The 22,910-nt window shown below is 38.7% G+C and overlaps 1 protein-coding gene across 1 annotated transcript; it reads left to right on the plus strand.

Moving 5' to 3' along the window:
* The first annotated feature begins 897 nt into the window (after positions 1 to 897).
* Positions 898 to 21,590, plus strand: LOC124258834 (cubilin-like). The gene is made up of 20 exons (XM_046692925.1): positions 898 to 1,044; positions 2,903 to 2,981; positions 3,929 to 4,053; positions 4,708 to 4,863; positions 6,539 to 6,614; positions 7,669 to 7,820; positions 8,720 to 8,857; positions 9,206 to 9,287; positions 10,447 to 10,580; positions 11,645 to 11,806; positions 11,981 to 12,080; positions 12,353 to 12,489; positions 15,621 to 15,770; positions 16,123 to 16,210; positions 16,728 to 16,849; positions 17,537 to 17,692; positions 18,168 to 18,246; positions 18,562 to 18,683; positions 19,047 to 19,211; positions 20,578 to 21,590. The coding sequence occupies exons 1-20, from the start codon at positions 975 to 977 to the stop codon at positions 20,958 to 20,960; spliced, it is 2,676 nt and encodes an 891-aa protein (XP_046548881.1). The 5' UTR covers positions 898 to 974; the 3' UTR covers positions 20,961 to 21,590.
* The last annotated feature ends 1,320 nt before the right edge of the window (positions 21,591 to 22,910 follow it).

Consider the following 22,910-nt stretch of genomic DNA (forward strand, 5'->3'; position numbering starts at 1 on the left):
ATGTGTAATCATTCACATTGGTACTTCGTTCATCTAGTTTGTACCCAGGTAGCAATTTCGCGTTGTAGCAACGTTGTAATGTAATCTTATTTCTGTGGACTTAATGAGAGTTTCAATGTTCAGCATCATACATATATGCTTAAATATACGTATTTCGTTGTTGAAATATTTATTATACATAGTTCAGGAGTGTCTTAGCGTGGAGTTCCAGTTGTTGCGAAATGTGTGCTCGCCTTGTCGAAGTTACCACCCACGATATCCCACTCACCCAGAGGGATATGTCAAGGCGAAAATGTCGCAATCGCGGTTGTGTTTTTGCACGCACAACCAGGGACACACGGAAACCAGATTTCCCCAAGGTACTTTGACAGTTCTATTATTTCACGTCCACACATGAGTAACACACATTTTTTGTTTCGCTTCATTACTGTTTTATGCACACTTTGTAACTGAAGATACACACTCTTGTAGATCCGTCAAGAATAATTATACGTAAGCTTTTAAATTTAGAACTTGACTAAACACCAATACACGAACTAATTTGTGCATAATAAAATCGAAAATAAACCATAATCATCAGAAGCAGAGTCCAGTGTAAGTTTCTTGCAAAATAACATGTTAACAAATAGTTAAGCATTAAGTACACAAAAATAATTTTCATTTCGGATTATTCACTCAGTGATAGAAACAGATATGTGAGGATGAAATAAAATCGCTACTCGCTATTAGGAGCCATTAGCTATATGCTATAGTGAAGTATCACTGTCTGATTGATGATTCCATGCACAATCATTGATAGAACAACGTTTCCGTTTTCAAGAATGTGTGTATCGCTGAAACGCCCATTAACAAGGTTTGATAAGGTATAGCACAACATAACCTGGCCACCATATCGTCACCACATATAAGAACTGCTCGTCATTACACTGAACACCCGAGTCTGTTGGAAGCTCATAAGCCGGAATTCAAAACACATGTTGGGGATATACAAAACTATAGCCGTCTTTCTCGGTACACTGTCGTCACTGCATGCTGCGAGTACAGGTAAACATTTCAGGTTTCTACAGCTAGATTATGACGCAACGACAGACATTTATCTCATACAAAATCAATATTCTGTACGATTTGTTCCTTGATTCTGGTATTCGATAACACGAAATTTGTCCTGTCCCGATAACATGTTTTCCTGTACAAACATGATTCGAGGCAGTACACAGCTGAATGTATTTACTGTGCTGATATACAGAAATGCGAAAATATCGAGGATATATCGTTGATATCTCACTAGTTAAACAAGGTCATACGTTCCTTTACCTGTATTTTGAACATTTGAAACGTCGGTCATTGCTATTAAAATGACCCATTTAGAAAATTTGTACAGAATACTAGGGTTTCCAGGGAGCATAAGAATTAAAAGAATTTAAGTCAACAATAACAAGGTCGCTTTTTTGGCAAGTACATTAAGTATTTAGAAAATATTAAGAGTCAGAGATTTATATGACATTTATCTAGATTTGTTCATATAAACACATCCATGTCAATGTATACATCATACCAAAATGTGCCAAAATGATGATTTGAGTAGGTTTTAGAGGCAATGTTTTAGAAACTTAAAGCTTCAGCTCGACGAATTTATGTTTCCTGGATTTAACATGTTACATAATCTGGGCTGCCAACCGAAACCTGCCATTGCGCATGATGCGAGGGATACGTGATGCTGGCAATACGTGCAGCTTATTACAATACCTGACAATGATTCACCTGAAGGTGTAATATTAGAGTGAGTTAGTGAGTTAAGTTTTACGCCGCACTCAGCAATATTCCAGATATATGGCGGCGGTCTGTAAATAATCGAGTCTGGACCAGAAATTCCAGTGATCAACAACATGAGCATCGATCGGCGCAATTGGGAAACGATGACATGTGCCAACCAAGTCAGCGAGCCAGACCACCCGATCCCGTTAGTCGCCTCTTACGACAAGCATGGGTTACTGAAGACCAATATTTTAACCCGGACCTTCACGGGTCGTGTAATATTAGAAGTAAACTTTTTCATAATGAACGCGCTTAAAACATGATCGGGTGGAAATAACGAAATGTTCTGTCCTGCCCATTTGCTCCATATTTTAGTCGAAATTTTATAACGAACTACGGTTATATCGAACTAAAAGTGGTGGTCCCCTTTAATTGGTTATAACCCTAGTTTACTGTAGTATGCTGTCTGTTAATCTTCAGTTGACACTCGGAGCACGGCCAGGCATGATGATTTATTGACGCCTCCAAGGTGCAACCTAGTCATTGTTGTGCTACAATTTAGATATATGTCAAGATCTCAAATGAGATGCTGTGGACAAGCTGACGGACGTCCAATCCAATCTGTTTAACCCGGGAAGCACTCCTTGAATATTTGAAATTCGTCTTTTTAATATTACCTTTTGTTTATTTTCATAAGAGATGTAAGTTGAAACAGTGACAATTGTGCATGCATATGTCAAGTTGGATCACAGGCATGCTCATATTTAGACGTTAAAGATAAAACGGCCCATACACTACTCCGTCCCTTGAACACGGTGAACTCACCAAAAGGCTAAAAAGTATCGATCTCAGCACTACGTGACACCAGATGATTTTATTCGGTAGTAAAATTTCTGTGTATTGTTCTCCTGACAAATTTAATAATGTGACCCCTAGCCACATACCAATGATTATTTGTGTTGTTAAATATTTAATTGATGTATCAGTGCAAGGCACACAACATTTGCAATAACCTTTTGAAAGTGTCCGGTAAAAGCACAATGCATTGAATGATTCTCATAATACCATGAGTATGTGGTTTCCTCTTGATTCCAAATCAGTTATTTTTAATGCACGTATAGATGTGTGTCACACAATATCTTCACAGACAGATGTTTTCGGGAAATCACTCTCAGCGGAGACGCAGCCAATATTACATCGCCCGGGTATCCAGAGTCATATGGCCCGTAAGTGAGTGAGTGAGTGAGTTAAAATTTAACGTCACATCGGCAATATTTCAGCCATATCGTGACGAAAACAATTAAGTTTATACATAGTAATTAATGGTAAATTGTAAAAACCTTTCAACGAAGGACAGTAAAATAACCAGAATATCACAGATTCGAATTTAAAACTAGTAATTAGAGCTAAAACAGTTTAACCATAGATGACAATGCAATATAAAAACAGGCTATATTTTGCCAACAACCGAAGGTAGATCACCCTACCAGGGACCATGGGGACTTACAGTACATTTGCTTCCTGCATGGGCCCTACCTGGATTTACTTCATCCCTTCAGCCGTTAGCAATTGAGACACATCTAGCCATATATTAAAATTACACATATTCTATGATTAAATAAGTGGAGTTTTAATTTACTGGGAAAGTTTTGGGACTTACGTACCCTCTCAGGAGGACAATAATTTTACAGTACTTTAACCCCCCTCGTGGATACAACCACTAACATTTTGAGTTATATATGGCCCGTAAGCTTCATATGTTTCTGATTCGACCAGTACATAGCGGATCGCGGCATGTCCAATCATCCATGTAATTGAAAGGGATCGTAATGTCTTGTCAAACAAGTAACCATTGACTCAAGTGTTGTACTTTACTGAGAAAATGTAATTATAAATGTAGCTGATGTTCGTTAACTTTATAACTGATGCTGTAACTACAACGCGAAGTTCGCTTTGTAAATGAAAGTAGAGCCCCTTCGAACATATGTTGGATGTTTTATACATTTTTTAAAAGGTTATTGCATATATATACTTTGTTTCTTCCCAAGAAGATTCAATTAGAAGAGAATACTCCCATCATTGGTGCGGATTTATTCTTTATTTAAATTGTCATATTATTCATCAAAAACAATTCAAACATAACTGAAATGACGTCAATAATTGTTTATTTCAGTAACTTAACATGCGGATGGAATATACACGCATCGTCCCCAGACCGTCAAGTTGGCGTTTATATTGTATACCTTGACTTGGAAGTGTCCTACAATTGCCAGTATGACAGGCTGTCCTTCTATGATGGTAAGTACATTATTTGAAAACATGTATAACAGGATACTGAGATAAGGAGATTATAAACGACAGGATGTTCACATATGCCTTTGACTGCAAATAAGGGGTTGACAGCATGAGCGATGACCAGTGTATGATGCCTCACTGTCTGCCCTATTGTACATTGTTGCACTCGATTCTCATCGAAGTTGCCTGTCATGAAAAGCATAGACCTGATTCTGGTCGGAATCCCCAGTGTGCACATATGTGGTAACGACAATCATTGAAAGGGTCTACATGAGTAAGGTTTGCTATAATCTTATACGATAACTTCTTTGAATCGGCATGTTTAGAAGTTGGAGAATCAGATAAGGACAAAACTTTATGGATGAACAACCTCTTTATTCGGATGATGCGACGTTTCGATACATATAATTGTCTTGCTTGACAACGTTGATCGAAACGTCGCATCATCCGAATAAAGAAGTTGTTCATCCTTAACGTTTTGTCCTTATCTATTTTATACGAACCAATACTTACCTTTATTTAAAATGAATTCAAGTCATTCGTCAATGCACGATAGCGCACATATAATTATACTACATGTGTTTATGAGTGTGCGTTTCTGACGATACCTGTCACCCATTAGTGTTTACTATGGTGATATTTCTTTTTTGTCACCAGGGCCAGACAAATCAAATGGATCCATGTTCACATTTTGCGGCAGAGATTCAACCCCGAGAAGTATCCTCAGCAGCAGCAATAGCATGTACATAGAGTTTATCTCAGATTCTTTTGTGAATTCAGAAGGGTTTCGCATCATCGTTATCGACGTTGAAAGTGAGTATACCGCTTCTGTTATATCGACCTCTACAGAACAGGTCTAGATACATTCATTCGCCATGATTTTGAAAATGAACTATAACTACCTGTATTGAATAATGTGGTTTATTTGCCTCAGAGTACTTTATTTAGTTTAGAAAATATGCACCTATTGAAAGGCGAGGATCCTCCGTTTTGCATCCCTTGTGATGAAAGAGTCACGGTCAAGCATATCCGCTTGACTGTGTTGAATATTCCATCACAAGGGATATCTATTTCAAATCACGAACTATGAAGGATCTTTTTAATAATGTCAGTTCTCATTTAATTATTGCATTTTTAAAAGAATTAGATTTGTTAAATGATTTGTAAATAGATAAATGATATTTTAAACATGTAGCATAAATTAGCAACTGCGATTGTAAGTGGCTGTATCCTCGAAGGGGGTGAAAATATCGTAAAATCATTGTCTTCATGAGAGGGTACGTAAGTCCCAAAACTTTCAAAGTTAAATTTTTGCTTACCCGATTTTTCAACGTAGTATATTTGTTCCTTTAAAATTCGGCTAAACTGGTCCTACAATCGCCAGCGGCTGAAGGGATGGTGTAAATCCAACAAGGGTCCATGCAGGTAGTCCCCATGGACCCTAGTATGGTGATCTACCTTCAGTTGTTGGCGATCAATAGCCTGTTTTATATTGTATCGTCCTCTTAGTTGTTTAGATTTTAATTACTAGTTTTAAGTATATATCTTTGATAGTCTAGTTGTTTTACTGTCCTTCGTCGGCAGGTTTTTATAATTGATATGTATTTATGGTGAATTTACAACTTGTTTACAGTCACGATATGGCTGAAATATTGCCGATGTGACTCTCAATCTTAACTCACTCACTCATTAGAAAATATGCAGAGTAATGGTTCATAAAATTCTGCGAAACCTTACGAAGATTCCTAGTATGTTGATCTACCTTCAATAAATTGTTGTCAGTCTATAAACCCTGTTTATACTGTATTGTCATCTATAGTTGAAATGTTTTAGATTAAATTGCTTGTTTTAAATTTATATATGTGATACATCTAGCTGTGTCACTGTCTTTCGTTCATACGTTTATAAAATATACTTCCTATTACTACATACCGCTGGCCATATCACGATATGGCTGAAATAGTGCCGATGTGAATTTTTACTCACTAAGACCATTCCAACGAGTTTTGTCTGAAACTATCTGTGAAGATCCGGGTTAGAATGTGCCTTCAGTAACCCATGCTTGTCGTAAGAGGCGACTAACGGGATCGGGTGGTCAGGCTTGCTGACTTTGTTGACATATGTCATCGTTTCCCAATTGCGCAGATCGATGATCATGCTGTTATTTACAGACCGCCGCCATATATCTGGAATATTGCTGAGTGCGGCGTAAAACTAAACTCATCTTGAAACACTTAACAAAGGGTTGGCAAAATTACGTAAAGCATAAATATAGTTTAAGACTCTGGGAAACTGTTGCATGGATATTTATCGTAATACAATTATACGACATGAACTTACTCTAATCTAATATACACATATGCTCATAAATGCCAGTTTAACGAACATAAAGGCAGATGGATACTGCTACATAATACTTTATTTCAAAAATATTTTCCACCAGTATTCGAACAATCTACCTTATGTGTGAAAACTATTGCCTTTGTAGAATGTGGGGGAAGGCTGACAGCAACATCTGAGAAACGGAACTTTGCTTCCCCGGGGTATCCTTACACCTACTTCAAGTAAGTTTATAACATTTCTGCAGAGATGTTTGTTTACTCTTCGAAAAAAAGAAACGCATAGGCCCAAAATAAGGAAATGTATAAAACGTATTTAAGCGTACATAGATCGATTAAAGTTGAACCTCCTCGCGTTGGCAAGGTTTGCAAGTGTCTGAGGACAACGGCGACGTTTACCTCCGCGTCGATCAAGCTCGTATCATAGATGTTCACGAGCTCTGTGGGGTCGAGCGTTGTGTTGAAACAGCTCCCCCTAGCTGTTAAAAAGTGTGTGGAGGTAATGTCGCAGAGTTTGGGCGATGTAGCGATTTCTTGTAAGATTGCCTTGAGCTACCGCTAACTCTGATCCACCCGTTTAGGACATGGCTCCCCACACCTCCAAATCTGCCCACCCGTCGAACGCAGTTCGGTGCCGAAGGTTCGTGTTGACCTCGAAAAACACATTGTCTCCCATCCTGTCGTTGCAGGAGGAAACGCGATTCATCGCTGAACCAATCGCAAACCATGCTATCCCAATCGGCCCTGAGTAGGAGTGGTCACTCTTGGTCGTCCGCTTATGGAATGATCTTGGGTCGAAATGAATCTGGCACATCGATGTTATTATAATCGAGCTGTGGTGGACGTTGAAGTTTGACTGGGATTCCCCTGCTTCCAAACGTCCAGTACTGACATTTCAGTCAGTAGCATTCAGTCTTGACATCTTCGTAAATTTCGTGATGAAAAATGATGAACTTGGTTTGCCTTGTATAGTCTCTACTCATGTGGCCAACATATTGCATGTGCATTACGTTGAAAACTTTTTCTGCATGCACTTTTCATGTATCGTTTGATTTTTTATACGTTTACAAACACGTTTTGGGATGCGTTTGTTCACGGGATTCAAATATAGGAACTGTCTTAATGACGATTGCTGTCAAACGCAGTATTGTGTCGAAATGAACTGCTGAAAACCCATTTGCGTTTCTTTCTGTTGAAGAGTTTACATGTTCATATCCTTCATCATAATGGTTAGGTGATACAGAATACTCGCCATACAAATATGTTATTGTCTTTTCAGCAATCTTAACTGCACGTGGATCATCACTGCGGAAAATGCAGCTGATACAGTTGCACTGACAACCTTAAATTCAGATATTGAGAAAGATACTTCTTTTTTCAATCCCTGCTCCCATGATGCCCTTCGCGTTTATAACGGAAACACGACTGAAGGTACCTACTGCGTTTCGCAATGACCTAAAATTTGGCAGTTGGTGGCGTTGAGGAAGGTCACATAGTTGCATGATATGACATCACCCATACGATCTAAAAACTATGCAGTTTTTAGAGGCAAACTGTAATAAGTAAAACTAGGATCGTCGTCCGCAAAGAATATCTTACACCTACGTGTATCTGCCATGTACAGAAGCATGCTCAATCGTATCACACTTTTACCACGGTAATAAGTAAAACTAGCATCGTCGTCCGCAACGAATACCTTACACCTACGTGTATCTGCCATGTACAGAAGCATGCTCAATCGTATCACACTTTTACCACTGTAATCGATCAGGTATTCGGGGTAAGGCAATGGATGTGGTATTCTGAGCTTATCGCTTGTAATCATGTGACCTTTCTCCTTTCGTGTTCGCATTAACATCAGCTGAGCTATCCTATCGACGGCTATTTATAACTGATAAACGTTATTGCGAAACTTGGCCACAATCACTTACTCATGCACTCAAGTCGTTGTTTATGGCAGCTGAATTTATGATATGAGTCGCCAAAAATGTTTTTATATAATCCTGTAATAGATACAAGCAGGTATTCCGTTTTCATTTGGAGACGTCATAACCATTCCTACTATAAATATATACATAATTTCCTCTCGTTACTGAAGGCAGTAATTCACGTTATAAGCCATCGTTTGTGTACACACATGAAACACGAAAAACTCTCTCATTGCTCTTTTGAAAAGAGAGTGATGTAAGAGAGTGAACACGAAAACATTTATGCACTGTAGGTTCCTGATAGTAAATGCATGTCAGTTGTCTCCGCGTTTAGACAAGTTTTTTAAATTTAATGTTAAATATGCTGAGTACAACTAAGTTAGAAATCATTTCATATTTCAGATGATCAATATCTTGGGAGGTCATGTGCATATCAGACTCCCATATACCAAAGTTCGAAGAATTCACTGTTGGTCCGGTTTACCACTGATGCTGGCACAACTAGGCCAGGCTTCAAGTTGCAATATTTCTCACGCAGAGGTATTCGGTGTTCATCTGCAACTATATGTACCTACACGTATATCCGTTTTTTTCCAAAGAACGGATAAGTCGACCGTTTGCTTGATGTGTTAAGGTCATATGGATGCCTTTTGCCTCTTTGAATACACTGTTATTGGTTTAAAATGAACATTTAACATTCTCATATAATTTAGCATTCATTTGCGATTACATTAAATCTAAATTAGAGAGAGAAATAACTTAAGAAATATTCTTGGTAGAAGGGTTACTGTATGTAGCATATAAAGAAAGAGACATGGCTATGGACTATACATAAATTCATATATTTGTATAGTAGTATCTAATATAAAATATATTTGAAACTGACAGTTGGTGACTGCAATAACACGTTTCTGGTGTATTCCTCACTCCTGACCATTCTGTCACCTGGATATCCCGACTCTTATGAAAGGTAAGTCAAATCAACTACTATTATAACAATATATGCCCAACGCCGGTCCAAGCTAAGACATCGGGAGTTTTTGCGTAACAAAACACTCAATATTGCATCTTTAATCATGCGAACATTTGTCAGCAAACAATGTATGCCCAGATTAACATGGTTTCACTGTACTAAGCAAATACCTGGATGTTATATACAAGCTATACCGCTACTCATCAGTATTCAAGACATGAGTCAGTATCAGACTGTACGCTTTCTAATATAATGGACAAAATATGTTACTAAGGATATTGGTATTTTTATGATTGATATTTTATCAGTGTGTCAATGAATAAATAGGTCAGTATTCATAATTTCAAAAATTACATATATCCCTCAATGTTATTGTCCAGTATATTACTGGATATCCTTAAGGATATTATACACCAATGCATAGGGCCAAATCGTATCACTATAGGGAATGCACTATTCTTAATAGCATTAAGTTGATATTAGTGAATAACCTCGTATTAAATATGTGCCCAAGACAAGTTTTGTAAATACAATAATCTACCCATGTTGGTTACATTACATATTACCGGAAGTGTTTCCTGACTTGTTGGAGGTTTCCAGGAAATGAAAATCCTGTTATTTACTGACATGGGCAAGAGGGATGTCTCAAACATGGTATCGACTGTATAAATAGTTATATCTGTCGCTTCAAAGGTTCAGGGCATGAATGAAAGGAAAAGTGATATAATAGCTACAGTCGAAAACAATATGTACATGCCTCACTTCCTAATATGTAGCATCGAGGACACGGGAGTCATGATCAGGCATGGGCGGAAAGTCCTCGTTTTGGTTGATGTGTTTCGGTATGTATATGAAACCAAATGTCTGATCAGACAATCTTGTTGGCAAACTGAGACACTGGGGAATTGTGAAATTTACGTGTAAACTTCAGGCATATAGATCCCTCGATAATGATGATGTAGCCAATTCCCTTCTACCGACCTTCCCGACTATAACAGGAAATTAAGACACCACAGAAACCGCTTATTGATTACGACTATGGAAAAGATTGTCTCATCCTGGAACGCTGACAATGTGAGACACATTTGTCAGCCTCTTCTAACAACTGACCATTGTTTAGATCCCATGGACTATATACCTTTCAAAATTGTTCCAGTAACTTGGAATGCTTCATAATGCTGGTCGATGCATCACAATCAACGCCTTACAACTTGGAACTGGACATCGTCGACTCGGACTTAGATGGCGCCTACCCGGACTGCCAAAATGACTCGGTTACCCTTTATTATGGTGTGTGAAGGACATTACAACACATGAATCAAGACCTTCGCGAGGTTTACCCAGTGCAAATCACTTTGCATTGAGGCCAGGGAGAGCAAAAAGGCAACTCTCCCTCTTCGGGGAAGTTCAAACCTAAATTGCTGATGTTAAGATTTTTTCGGAACGAAAACACGAAAATGAAGTGAAAATCGACACGCAGAAGTGTTGAGATAGGGTAAAAAAAACAACAAACCCCCCCCACCCCCACCCCCCACACACAGACATTGTTATCAGTAGATGTACACTATATATCAATCAGTTGTTAAATAGATACTTTTGACAGCTACTTTTGGCTCCGAGTATATAAAGTATCTTACTAGGGCTAACTTATGCTTATATTATTGATCATTTGCCTGTTAGCACAGTTGATCATTGCTTTCAATGAAGGCATAAACATAATTAACGTGTATTTCAGTTCTTATATATTATGTTGATATTCTGTTAAATAACTGAAATCCTATCTTGAATGGTACCGTATGTTCCCGTGTTTTGCATTTTCAAGCGAACAATTGACCAGCATTTGCACGTGTTTATGATATGTGCCACCCGTCGGGAAGGATGCGCTGACTTTTCGTGAAAACATGTGATCGGTACTATGTGAATGTACCATAAACGAAATTCAATGTTTTTCATATCGTCAAAACCGACGCTGCAATTAGCAGAGATTGTTTTGTTGATATGGATATGGTTTTGTCGTATTTATGCCATTCATTCATTCATTTGTTTATGCCTTAATCGCGACAGAGATAAACATGTATATCTGACCCAAATATCTGTTATTATCTCTAATTATTGTAACTTTTTAGTAAAATTCGAATTACTAAATGAAAAGCATAAGAAATAATTTTACATTCATTAACAGAATTGATACCTAAATAGCCCAGCGGCAGTTCATTCTGAAATGTTTGGATGAACAAAGAAATTGTCAATAATCATTGTTTGATATTTGTTAGGTTCTATGGGGGTGGGAATGAGAGCAACGATAATTTTTGTTCTGTATTTGTTTGTGAGGCATCTATATGTTTTGAATGTAGATCAGAGTGGGAGCCGCATTACAGAGTTGTGTGGTAATGCTTCAACAACTCCAGTGGGTCCGTACTACTCCAACGGAATGGTAATGACAATGGTGTTCAAAACTGACGGTGACACAAGTGGTCGGGGCTTCCGAATTAGTGCTTCCCACAGCGAACGGAAAGGTGTGTCAAATACTCGAAATGAAAACCTAAAAACTATCTGAAATAAAATTTACATATTTCCATTTTGTAACTGAAGTAAATGATCATCGGATTTAAGGACATCACAGCAGACTTCAGTTCGTATTTTGAAATTGCATAGCTTTCTGGATATGATTGAATACCTTAATGTTGCAGTGATACCACCCCAATCAGATGACTGTGGCTCTCAGTTCCTTAATGCAACAACAAGTCGACAGTTCCTACAGTCCCCTGGATACCCTGTACGATATCAAAAGTAAGTATTCATCTCATGCAGCATGTTGATATATTAGGTTCATGAGTGCGTTCCTTTATATATGCTTGGAGTAGCAGTACATGTGAAAACAAATCCTCTTCACTGGACAGAATACTTCCTTAGTGTGAGTTTACATTGACTCTGTGAAATCGCGTAGACCGTTCCGGTATTTTAGCTACGTTTCATCACGAATGTTAGAAATCAAATAATTGAATACATGGGAAAGTGTTGAAAAGTCCATGCTGATCTTGATACTACTTGACGTATTGCAGCAATGAAGACTGTCGGTGGACAATTGCGGCATCTAATAGCAGTATGATGGTGCGCATCGACGTCATTGACTCGGATACAGGGTCTTATGATAGCGGTTACTATAACTGTAGATACGGCTATGTTACGGTTTATGACGGTGAGTAATTTGAGTAAGTACGATCTGATAGCGATCGGGATACTGACCTTTTACCGTTATATCCTGACATATACAAGAACACTGCTTGGAAAGGGAGTTGGGGGAGGGACATATATTTGTATAGTTACAACTGAGCACACGATGTTAGATGTTTGGTTTAATGTCGCACACAGCAATATTCCAGCGACATGAAGGGCAACCAGTATATATCCGAGTAGGAAACACAAAATGCAGTGATCGACACCATGGATCTCACGACAAGCATGGTTGCTGAAGGTCAATTCTAATCCGGCTCTTCAAGGTCGGAGCACATGATATCATGAACATACCCGTAGAATATTCATGATCACTATCTTTTGTGTTCATGATCAGTGTATAGCTAAATTATATAAATTAATGTTTATCGTTTTATATTTTGTGTAAATATGTTCAGAACAGAAAACGGCTCTTAGAAATGCCTTATACAGTACAACCAGAAATTATTGAGAATTTAAAGATTGTAATATTATATTTTCTTTCACTCATTACAAACGTATTAAATGTGAATATTAGCAGAAAATAACTCCAGATTCAAAGACAGGTGAACAGTTAGTATTTTGTCAAGTCACCATGGGCAGCAATGCAGGCTTCAATGCGGCGGGGCATACTACTGATCAAAGAAGTTAGAAAGTCGTGGTCCATGCTGTCCCAATATTGGACCACCTCTTCTTTCATTTCAGCCACATTTGCCAGATTTTTCTTATTGACACTTTCCTTCATAAGCCCCCAAAAATTTTCTATGGGATTTAGGTTAGGGCTATAGCTTGGCCAATCTAATAATGTTATATTTTGGGTCCGAAACCAGGCCTGTGAATGCTTTGAACGATGTTTTGAGTCGTTGCCCTGCTTGAAAATCCAAAAATGTCCTTAAACACTTGAGCAGATGGAAGTAAATGTCCCTCAAGAATATCTGTGTACCGCTCACTGTTTATATTCCCTTCAAATACACATAGGGGCGTTGCCCCTAACACAGATATGCCACCCCACACGTAAAATTTCGGACTGTACTTTGGGCGCTGATACAAAGGTTTTTCAGTTTGTTTGGTACAGAATTTTAGTGTATTAGGAAACAGCCACACAGAACTTTCATCTGAGAAAATCACATTGTCCCAGTTAAAATTTCTCTATGCTGTAAGCACCAGTTCAACCTTCGCTCCTTTTGTTCAGGTTTCATGATCGGTGATGGAATTCCTCGACTTTTCTGCTAACCCATTGCATGCAGCTCAGCTCTAATTGTCTCCTAACAGACAGCCACAATTCCTCTATCAATCATATCCAGCCTTAAGTTTTCTAAACTCCTTCGTTTGTTTTTAGAAACAAGAATACTAAGCCGCCTCCTGTCACCGACAGTCAATTTTCTGGGTCTACCTGCGCCTCCCTGGTGCTCAATGCCATATCCATTTGCAATATTTTTCAAAACACGATAAACATTGGACAAAAGAATGCCTGTTCTACTTGAAATCACTTTAGCTGATCTGATGTCCTTGTTATAATACTCTAAAATCAACTTCCTCTTCTAAATCATCCATACTGAGGATCACTGAAAATGCCGTCTGCTAGCAAGTAAACAAAGGGAGATAACTCCTCACAAACTAATGAAAACGAATTAACAGAGTTGTCTCTCTTGAATGAAACCAAGCACTTGACAGCTGGTCAAGGTTGTTTATACTAGAAATCCAACTAAACATATTCCCAAAATTCGCAATAATTTCTGGTCATACTATATTATCATGTCCATGATGTATATTTATACTCACTTAATCCAGAAGCAAAACCTCTTATTACATACATAGAAGCCACTACAGGATATGTTCGCCACCCTGACCTGACCATAGCCCTAACACTAGCCCTGACAGCTGCGATTTTTTAAAGTGGTGGTATAGAAGACGGGTGTTTGAGTAGTAAAGGAAACGATTGTTGGTACACATGGTGAAATAGTTACTAAATCAGGTTTCAACAATCTTGCCCCACAGGTGGTTATTGTATGTTGCGCCAATATGATGAAATAAAGCAAACGTAACCTAAAATGTACCGGGGAAAACTGTATGCGAACTGAATACACAATGCCACTTAGAAAGTGGACCAATCTAACATATGTTAGATTATGGATTACACTTTCTTAGTAAAGTACAGATTCTAGTAGTATGGGTTGAGTTTCATCCGAGATTCGAACCCCTACCCTCAGTCAGGCACCTGCTCGTCATCACACAAAGTCAGACGCCTAACCTGCTCATCCACCGCGGTTTCGAGATTATGTTAACTGGTGGCATTCCTTATCGATGACAGTTTGGGAATAGGACATTTGACCAAAGAGAATTTATTCACATGGACACCAGTTTTGCTCACCTTTATGCTTTTATATTCTGTAGGAATATAAGAAGTTGAAAACCCCTGACGTGTTTTATAGTTAGAAACATGGATGAAGAAACATTAATCCACAAGACTGTTTTTAAAACATGATTGATTCAAATGTCCAACAGCAAACCTTCTCTTCATGTCGAGTAATGTTCCAGCAGCCCGCCACGATCAACCATACTTTCGGCATCACGATTTCGCACTGCGACATACTACTATAGCTAAAATGTTAATTGATTAACATTGCTATCGGCTTGACTACCATAAATAACACTGTGAAGCACATGGAGGTGTGCAATACGTGACAAATGTTGGGTTTTTTTGGTGCGTTTTGTACCACTGCTGCTGCATGAATTAGTTTTTCATTAATGAGAACATATTTCGAATATTTCGCATTTATTTCAACTTTATTAAAAAAGAAATAAAATTTCGACACTTTTCTGGTTGCTTTCGGTGAGAGAACATGCTCGAAGCAGCTTGCACCTCAATGGAAATGTCGTTGACCTATATCACATGAATGAACTGAACTGCGAGCATGCACGCACGCACGCACGCACGCACGCACGCACGCACGCACGCACGCACACGCACACACACACTTCTTTTCGCAAAAAGCTGGCTGTATCCACCCCTGTCACAGGCGTTTAAACTCCCGTCGTTTAACCCATCTAACTTACTCACGCATTTGCAGTTTCCTACTTTCGCGTATGTTGTATTACCATAACTGTTCTTTCCAGGACCTTCGATCTTCAGTCACAAGATATCAGTATGGTGCGGCCCTTCACGACCGACTCTTCAGAGCACTGGATCAGCTATGACAATTCACTTCCACACATATTCGTCACCACCCAAAAGAGGCTTCAAGATGGCATATTTTGAAACGAATGGTATTTCTGTGTTTTTGTAAATAATCCCCTTCCCCAGTTGTCAAATGCATAAAATGTCTTTAACCATACATAACAGTGCGCACAGAGACGTAACGAGTAGAGGGTTGAGTCACCGCGTTTTATTAACAGAGCTACATGCCTGTCTCGAGAAAACATCCAACGTCAGAGTTTCGAATTCCAAAATCCACGTTGTTGATAAATACAAATGTATGTCCTCACTACAAGCGTGCTCGTTGGATCGTCCAAAGTTATTCTGCTTCGACTTTTATCATAACACGCTGACAAGCATTCCTATTACCAAAGTAGCTGTCATAATGTATTGCCTCTAAATATATCTAATGCATCTTTTCAGAACCATACCATTGTGGGGGATCACTGAATATTACTACTACTGATTATACAACCTTGACATCACCTCATTATCCTGGGCCATACCCAAAGTAAGAACATAATATTTATTAAAAACGTCGTGAAAAGTAGACCCCGACAGGAAACGTTGATTATTGGAAAGCTGAACTTATTCCTCTTGTCGGAATTTTGCGGGAAAGTTCTGAATTTGCATGCAAAAATATAGGTAGATGCAGTCCTGGGGGAAACAGTACAATCGAGGAAAATACCTTTTATTGATTCAGGAAAGTAGGAATATAAACAAAAACGAAACAAAAGAAATTAATTGGTTTTCAAACAGCAAACAATGCATGTGCAAGTTTACTTCTGTTACATATTAGTCAGGACTTTTAGAACGAATTAAAAGATAGAGACATTCCATATACCCTTGACTGTATATGTATCGGAACTCTTGTTTTCTAGTCGTTTCTTGTCATTTAATGTCATTTCGTTATGCATCATGACAATAAGTTTTGTCTCGTTAAACCGACACTACGAGCCGGAATATGTACATCTACTCACCTAAGTTGTCAACAGTAACGTACAGGTCTGTTTTGATTGTCATTTCAGCGGCCAGGATTGCACGTGGATCATTTATGCACCATCTAACACGAATATTGAAGCCCAAATCCATGATTCAGTTATTGAAGCTGGATATCAATGCACTTCCGATTATCTAGAAATATACGATGGTAATTATTATTATTATGATTTATAACAATTGTATGCAATGACATTGTCTTTTACCAATACCAGGGTGTTAGGGTAGCCTTGTGAGTACAACATGTGAAGTCCATTTCTAGTGTCCCCCGCTGTGATATTGATAGAGTAATGCTAAAGGAGGCGTAACGCCAACCCCATTGCCTCACTGTTTCTGTGGCTGTACCTATACCCCAATCTATAAACCTCTAATAGATAAGGCGCCGAAGACCCGGGTTCGAATCCCCACATGGGTATAATGTGTGAAGCCCATTTCTGGTGTCCCCCGCCGTGATGTTGCTGGAATATTGCTAAAAGCGGCGTAAAACCAAACTCAGTCACTCAGTCAGTCTTATAGATAAGACAAGGTATTAACACCATGTGCTACAGTATTTGGGGTAGCAAATTACACGAGGGTGCATCTTTTTCGGTGTTCCAGCTGCACCCAGATCAGCGGCCTTATCCGAGATTCGCCCGTTTAGTTTTTCCTTGGATACTTAGCACTGTAGTCGTGCTCATAGGTTCACCATCATTACGCGCACGCCGTATAATTTGGACTGATCATCATGCAGTATCCAAAGCTCGGTGATATTCACTCACCGCTAAAATATGTACAGTGGTTATATCCATATGACTGGTATAGTAAATACCTGATTTGTGGTAACACGTTTTGTGCCAAGGCATGATGTCCAGTGTATCAAGTGCCGGGAGCTTCTGTGGGAATGACGACACTGACTACATTAGTTCCGGTCACATCATCACCGTCAGGTTTCATTCTGACTCAGGAACCAGATACAAAGGATTTCAAATGTATCTCAAGGCGGGACACTTTAGAGGTACGAAACATCTATTGGCCATTCCACCACTGGACAAAACTGATCTAGCATATAACTTCTGTATCACTTATAACTTATCTTGGTTCTCTCTAGTGTGTGCATATACTCAATTGCAAAAGGTGAAAGCATGTTTTTGTTTATCACAATATGATTTTTGGAAGCACGCACTCAAGACACCTACCTTTACACAAAATGTCTTGCGATCTTTGAAACGGATTCAGCTATTTTCGTGATATATTTTTTTTTATGTTAACAGTTAAAAAAAATTAAAATGTATACATGAATCAAAATTGTCTGGTCTCTCTCGAGCTCCGGCATCAAGCTGGCCATCGCATTATACAATTTTATTAAAAGACCTCTAAGACTGGCATCAAAGCTAACACACTCATTCACTCGACATGTGGTTCGTTGGTGTTACAAAATGTGAAAATGTATAATCATCAAAGTCACTCACTTAAGTTCACATCGTTTACAGTTTCTGAGACAACGGAGCTTTCAGCTTCCTTCGGCAACGAGTACATATACTCTCCAAATTACCCATTTAATTACCCGAGGTGAGTATTCATAGTCGGATTCCTTTTCACTACTAATACCGACTAAACCATGCCAAAACATGACGGAAGAAAATCAGTATTTAGTCATTTTTCTCTGAAGAATCATAAGATGTAGGTGTGGCTAAATATGACTTATGTACTAAAATTGACACAATGCTGAAAAGAAAAAAATTAGTAAAAGTTCTTAAAGTGTCATGGCGTCAGAGGGTAGAACATGCCAAAACTTAATAGTTTATAATTTGTTAAAGATTAACGTCTACGTTCACTGTTTTGACAGATGGCACAACAACGATATATGCACGTTCTATATTCCAGTAACGCTGATGTCAGCTGGAAGATTACCGCGGATGAAGACAGAAGGGTTACAATCAGCGTTACACAATCAGGACTCGAAAAATCGCATGGTTGCATTAAGGACTATATCGAAGCGTTTGATGGTAAGAGGACGACCTTCATTAGGCGTGTGTTAATGTTTTTAATAGTCTGACGAATAATCACTTGTATATCTTTAAGCCAATTCTTGAAGTTGATGTTTCTATACCTCACCCTCCTTCACACATCAAACGGTCGAGGTGCATCGGTGACATCGAAAATGGGTCCACTATAGTCTTCGTTTTGCAAAGAGTGTGTAAGGTTAAATGGCGGATGTGTGTATTCATTCCATGATTAACAGGTTTCCCTATTGTCCAGTCGTGAGGTTATCATCTAAATGACTCTAACGCAACGAATGACGCCAAGGTCATCTTTTGCATTTGTTTGAAGAAAACATTAAATTTATTTATATATGCATTGCTTTAAAGGACCTGACTTGAATGCCCCGTCACTTGGTCGCTGGTGTGGAAAAAGTGAACCTCTCAAAACCAGCTCGGGTCCTGTTATGTTCCTGAAATTCAAGTCCGATTCATCTGGTGTTGATCGTGGGTTCAAGGTGGCGTATTCGTCGGAATTCAATTTTAAATCCAGTGGTAAGTATCACACACGTGGAACATATAACTTGCAGCCCCATTGTCCTTGTTATCAACTTTTAAGAACTTTGAGACGGACCATTACACGAATGAATAAGTGAATAAGTATGGAAACATGTGTGGAAATCTATAGCCACATGAAACATATGGTGTCAGGGTTGGGTGAGGTGGACCAGGTGATTTATTAACATAAACATCGTGCCTGCGTACATTTCAAATACACTGAGTGACTCACATTTACACATTTAGATCTTAGAGCAGGAATGTGTGGCCAAGATAAACTGTATCATCAATTTCAGTTTGTACCATCACAACCACGTTTAAGAAAACGTTTGTTTAGTCTGTTAACAATATGTTGCCATTGGCGGAAACAGGGAAATGACTAATATCTTATCAAGATGTCGGTGATACTGAAGGTACGGAATGTACAGATATACATGTTTGTTTAGGCAAGTAGGTGAGTAGCGTCTCCTATTCAAACATGGTTCATACTCATGGATAAAAATCCACAATGTCTTGCCTTTATACATTTAAGTGTAATAATATGCGGTAACTGCATATCTAAAGGTGCGAAATTGTTTACTGCTATTAAGGGTAATATTTCAACCGTTTGCCCACATAATGAAACCGCGGCTGTGGTTCAGGCAAACCCAAATTATACTTCGTTATTATGAGATTTTCACCCACATTTGGAAGGGGTGGGTTGGGAAGTACCCTAATTAGTACATGAACCTGACAACGTATTCACTAGTATTGACTAATGTCTAAGATGTTTACCTGGTGTTTATTTGGTGTTTTAACCATTGTTGGGGTGCGATTTGTAGCACGTATCTGATGACACTCATGGTATTACTTATTGATCCGTATGCATCTGCAAACACATTACACGATACACAGCCACAAAGATTTCATCCTACTTTATGAAAATAATTGGATATTGGATGGACAGAAATGGTACAGGAAGTAGACACAAACATTTGCAATGCATGGGTCCATAGGTTTATGTTTGTGTGTACAAGTAAGTATGTGATAATTTTCAACAATAACCCTTCAGGAGAGGTTAGAACCTTTTAGAAACACGGCCAATTCTCAATAAAACCTGTTTACCTGAATTTTTGGTGTAGCAATATACAGGGACTTCATATGTAATGGTGAGAAAACTGTTCGAATGCAGACATGGTGATTATTTTCTTAGTCGTTGTATGACCCCAGTGCAACTACGGCTGTGAGCCAAGCTAAACGTATACTATGGTGTCTGAGAATTTGTTGTAAATATATAACTCGTGAAACCAAGCATTACGTCTTAGCTGACTTGGTACACGAATCCAGAATTAACGAGTATTATCTAATGTTTGTGTATCGTCAGTTTTTACAGATTCTCATGTTGGAGCCATTGTTGGGGGGTTCGATTGGTGGCGCGGCTTGTCTGCTACTCATAATAAGTGTAATCGGCATATGTATCTACAAACACGGCCAACGCACCACTGCCACCAACATCCCAGTGCATTATGCTGCAAGCCAGGTACCTGTGATCAACAACTTTGGCCAAGCACCGATCACCAACACAATGCCCCCAACTGGACCGCCTACCAACGAACCGGCAGCTCAGGGTGTTGCCATACCTTCCTCAGGGTACGTCAATGCGAAAGAATTACCCACCAAACTTTGAAGTTTGATATCAGGAGTATGATATCATCATTCTCTAGTGAATACACTACGCATCAATCCGTTGCCATAATTTGGTCGTGAGGCCAATTGGAATCGCATCTAATAGACGTCCAGTGAACTGATTCAGCCATAGGAAATGCTGAATGGAAATCTGCACACACATCCATTGAGTTTGCGTTATCCATGTGCGTAGTGTAATACATCATGCTTTGTCCACAACTATAAACGTTAAATGATATATACGTTTGATCAGAGTTGAACAGCTTCTGACATCAGGATATTATGACGTAACTAATAAAATGTATATAATTAGAGGATGATGAACCTTCTGTCAGTTAAGCACCCTAAAATAGACAACCGATGATAGTATACGGTATGATGTGATTTATATTGATCTGCTTGGGTTAATTCACGAAAAATAAAATATTTTCAGCGGCAGTTATATATAGTTTGAACCGAAATATGTGCAAGTGTTTTATGTTTTCCGTGATGTCTTTATGCTTTGTACAGAAATATATAATGTGAGTATGTAGTGATCACGTGAACGTATTTGTCAGATCTCTCATTAAGAGGAATATTTATTTATATTTGACGTATGATGTATGTACTAGATTGGAAGTGATAATAAATAATCTTTCTTCGTCTTTGGATTTTGTGTTAAATATTTTACTATATAACATTCCAATAAAACCACTCGTGAAGTCGTGTTAATTTCACCAAGCTTGTTTTATGTAAAGTATGAGAGAATTATTTATTGTACTTTTTGTATTATTCGATGAATCAACAGGACTGACGTTAACAGATATGAAAGTGCTTTGTGAATCACCTATTAACAATGGCAACTGATAACGTAATCTTGACACATGTCTTTTTGAATGCAAGATAAGGGGCGCCTGAGCATGACCTACCGTCTGTTGTTCAGTCAGTATACGTCGTGCCGAGGTAACTACCCACGATTTGTACACCACACACCCGGCTGGACATATCTTGGTGAAATGGTGGCAGGCGCGGGGTGGGTAGATGGTGGTGGTGGTGGGTGTTTAGATCAGGGTTGCGTTTTTGCGGCTATAACCAGAACGTACTGAAACAAGGGCGTTCTGGGTATTTTGATAGCATGGGGATTTCAAATCCTCAATTTACATTTGTTCATTTTGAGTCGTTGATGCTTTCTCAACATTTGATTGCATTTCGCACCATTGGAAACATAATGGAGGTAATACTGGTACATGCAAATTGTAAAATTCTTTTCATTTGCACTGTAGACAGACATCAAATGGGCAAATACATAAACAGTAATTTTGTCACGTCAAAGTTCTGGTGACTATTATATCGAGATTATTCATAAATAATAAGAGACACTGGTATGCTAATAAAATAAAACATGATAATAATTTTTAAAAAAGCATTCACCGTATCGGACGGTTATATAAAATAATTTATACACTTTATAACCTAACTGAAAAGACTATCAAATCTCACTCGAGTTAAAATGGAGCTTTATTTCGGAATTACGTTCAGTCTGCCTTAGTGACACAGCAGGATCGTGAAGATCCCCTGAAAAAAATCCTAAAGGGATTTTGTATTTTCATGACACATAATATGACGTTCGTTGCATTTTGTGTACTACGCCATAGATAAAACTTTGTATTTTGACTCGATGGGGTTCAACATAGCTTTTATCACGTTCTATCAATATGGTAGTGAAACAAGCCTTAGGCATGTGCCATTTTGGTGAAACCTACAAGCACGGTCATGGTACTGACAAACCGAGAAACATAATGAGGTCTAACTGGGATTCGAACCCATGATCAGACGTTTCTTCACAAGGGAATCGGGGCGGTGGGGTAGCCGAAAACCAGGGTTGGATCCCCCATATGGGCACAATGTGTGAAGCCGATTTCTGATGACCCCTGCCGTGATGTTGCTGGAATATTGCAAAAGTGGCGTAAAACTACACTCACTCACTCACAAGGGAATCTTCTGTGCACGGCGATTTGGGGACGGGAAATATCGCCATATTGTTTTGACAGA

Source organism: Haliotis rubra, unplaced genomic scaffold (assembly GCF_003918875.1).
Source record: "Haliotis rubra isolate DU_JTF1 unplaced genomic scaffold, ASM391887v1 Scf70, whole genome shotgun sequence".
Lineage (NCBI taxonomy): Eukaryota > Metazoa > Mollusca > Gastropoda > Lepetellida > Haliotidae > Haliotis > Haliotis rubra.

What these genes read in the sequence shown, in the direction of transcription:
- LOC124258834 (XM_046692925.1), top strand. Translation starts at nt 975, where the DNA reads ATGTTGGGGATATACAAAACTATAGCCGTCTTTCTCGGTACACTGTCG. An exon ending in TATCCTTACACCTACTTCAA is followed by an intron (nt 6,615 to 7,668) that starts GTAAGTTTATAA and finishes TTGTCTTTTCAG; the next exon opens with CAATCTTAACTGCACGTGGA. An exon ending in CTATGTTACGGTTTATGACG is followed by an intron (nt 12,490 to 15,620) that starts GTGAGTAATTTG and finishes TGTTCTTTCCAG; the next exon opens with GACCTTCGATCTTCAGTCAC.